This window comes from Parus major, chromosome 14 (genome assembly GCF_001522545.3).
Source record: "Parus major isolate Abel chromosome 14, Parus_major1.1, whole genome shotgun sequence".
NCBI lineage: Eukaryota > Metazoa > Chordata > Aves > Passeriformes > Paridae > Parus > Parus major.
Window position 1 is genome coordinate 15438201 of NC_031783.1, and position 1490 is coordinate 15439690.

Consider the following 1490-nt stretch of genomic DNA (forward strand, 5'->3'; position numbering starts at 1 on the left):
CTGCCTCACTCCTTCCCCAGTTTAACTCTTTGCTTTCCGTTTAACAGAAGGACAAACGCGACACTTCCAACTTCGACAAAGAGTTCACCCGGCAGCCGGTGGAGCTCACGCCCACGGACAAACTCTTCATCATGAACTTGGACCAGAACGAGTTTGCTGGATTCTCCTACACCAACCCCGAGTTTGTCATTAACGTGTAGTCGCGGCGCAGCCCTGTCCTCGCTGTCCCACGCCAGGTCGCCCTGTACATAGGACACTCGTCTTCCGGGGTTAGCAGTGCAGACACATCCCCTCCCAAACCGACCGCTCCTCCGAGCCGCTCCATGTCCGTGCCACTCGCTAGCTTGGTTTCCCTAGCCGGAGGTGTCCGGGGTGCCAGTTACGGTCAGTGATACTTCTAGGAACTATAGTTGGTGGTGACTAATAGAGTTTTTAAACAGAAATATACCAAATTGCTACGGTCTCTGTAATTTTTGCAGTGGGACGCTGAGATCCCAGTGACCCAGCTACTCCCAAAGCGTTGCTGTGGAATGCTAAGCATGGTCGATCGCTTAAAGCGTTGTGCTGAAGCTTGCGATGAGTGTGAGCTTGTCTTAGAGGAGCCTTTTGTTCAAGACATGGATATATTTGATCAGTGTGGAAAAATCTGCTTGTAGACCTCTCTTTTCCAATGCATTGTCCATAGGGTCAGCCCGGCTCTCCGGAGCATCCCCCACCACCCGCCTTCCCCGCGCTCTGGCATCGCCACTCCCAACCACTCCCATGCCAGGTCCTGTAAATCACAGCAAACCTTTTTCTAAGTGAGAGGTGGGGGTTTTTTGTAACATCTGGAACAGTTTGCAGTTTTGATACGCTCTGTCAGCACTCGCATAAATCTTTCACAGACACTGTCGAGATGTAACAGCTCTGTAAAGGATATTAATATTCTACCAAAACAAAACACATTTATATTCTTGGTTTACAATTTACCAACTGAAAACACGCCCAAGAACAAAGGGCTGCACTGAGGGCTATTTGTAACGGAAACTTTTCTACTTTCCACCCTCTGCTATTCTCTTCCAGGCTCCAAACCCATGGATTTCACAGACATCTTGATTTCCCTGATTTCCACCAAATTCCTGGGGGTTTTAGTCAGTAATCCAGGACCTTCTGCATCATTAAAAAAAAAAATCCTGAATGAGAAGAGACAATTCCAGCAGCTGTTTGTGAGGCAGAGCCGTGGCGTGCGGGCAGGCAGGGGCAGGCAGGAACAGGCAGGAGGGAGCAAGGACGGGAAGGAGAAGATGGGTGGGCAGGTGAGGGCAGGAACAGACAGGGAAATGCAGAGAAGGGCAGGAGCAGGCAGAGAAGGGCAGGAACGGGCAGAGAAAGGGCAGGAGCAGGCAGAGAAATGAAGAGAAGGTCAGGAGCAGGCAGAGAAGGGCAGAGAAGGGCAGGAACGGGCAGAGAAATGCAGAGAAGGGCAGGAACAGGCAGAGAAGGGCAGAGAA

At 50.9% G+C, this 1490-nt stretch overlaps 1 protein-coding gene across 1 annotated transcript in view; it reads left to right on the plus strand.

Annotated features, from left to right (window-relative positions):
- PRKCB (protein kinase C beta) overlaps positions 1 to 1180 on the plus strand; it is a 104750-nt gene extending 103570 nt beyond the window's left edge. Inside the window, exon 17 of the mRNA XM_015643016.3 lies at positions 48 to 1180. Within this exon, the coding sequence (XP_015498502.1) occupies positions 48 to 200 (153 nt within the window). The 3' untranslated portion in view covers positions 201 to 1180. The remainder of the gene's footprint in view (positions 1 to 47) is intronic.
- The last annotated feature ends 310 nt before the right edge of the window (positions 1181 to 1490 follow it).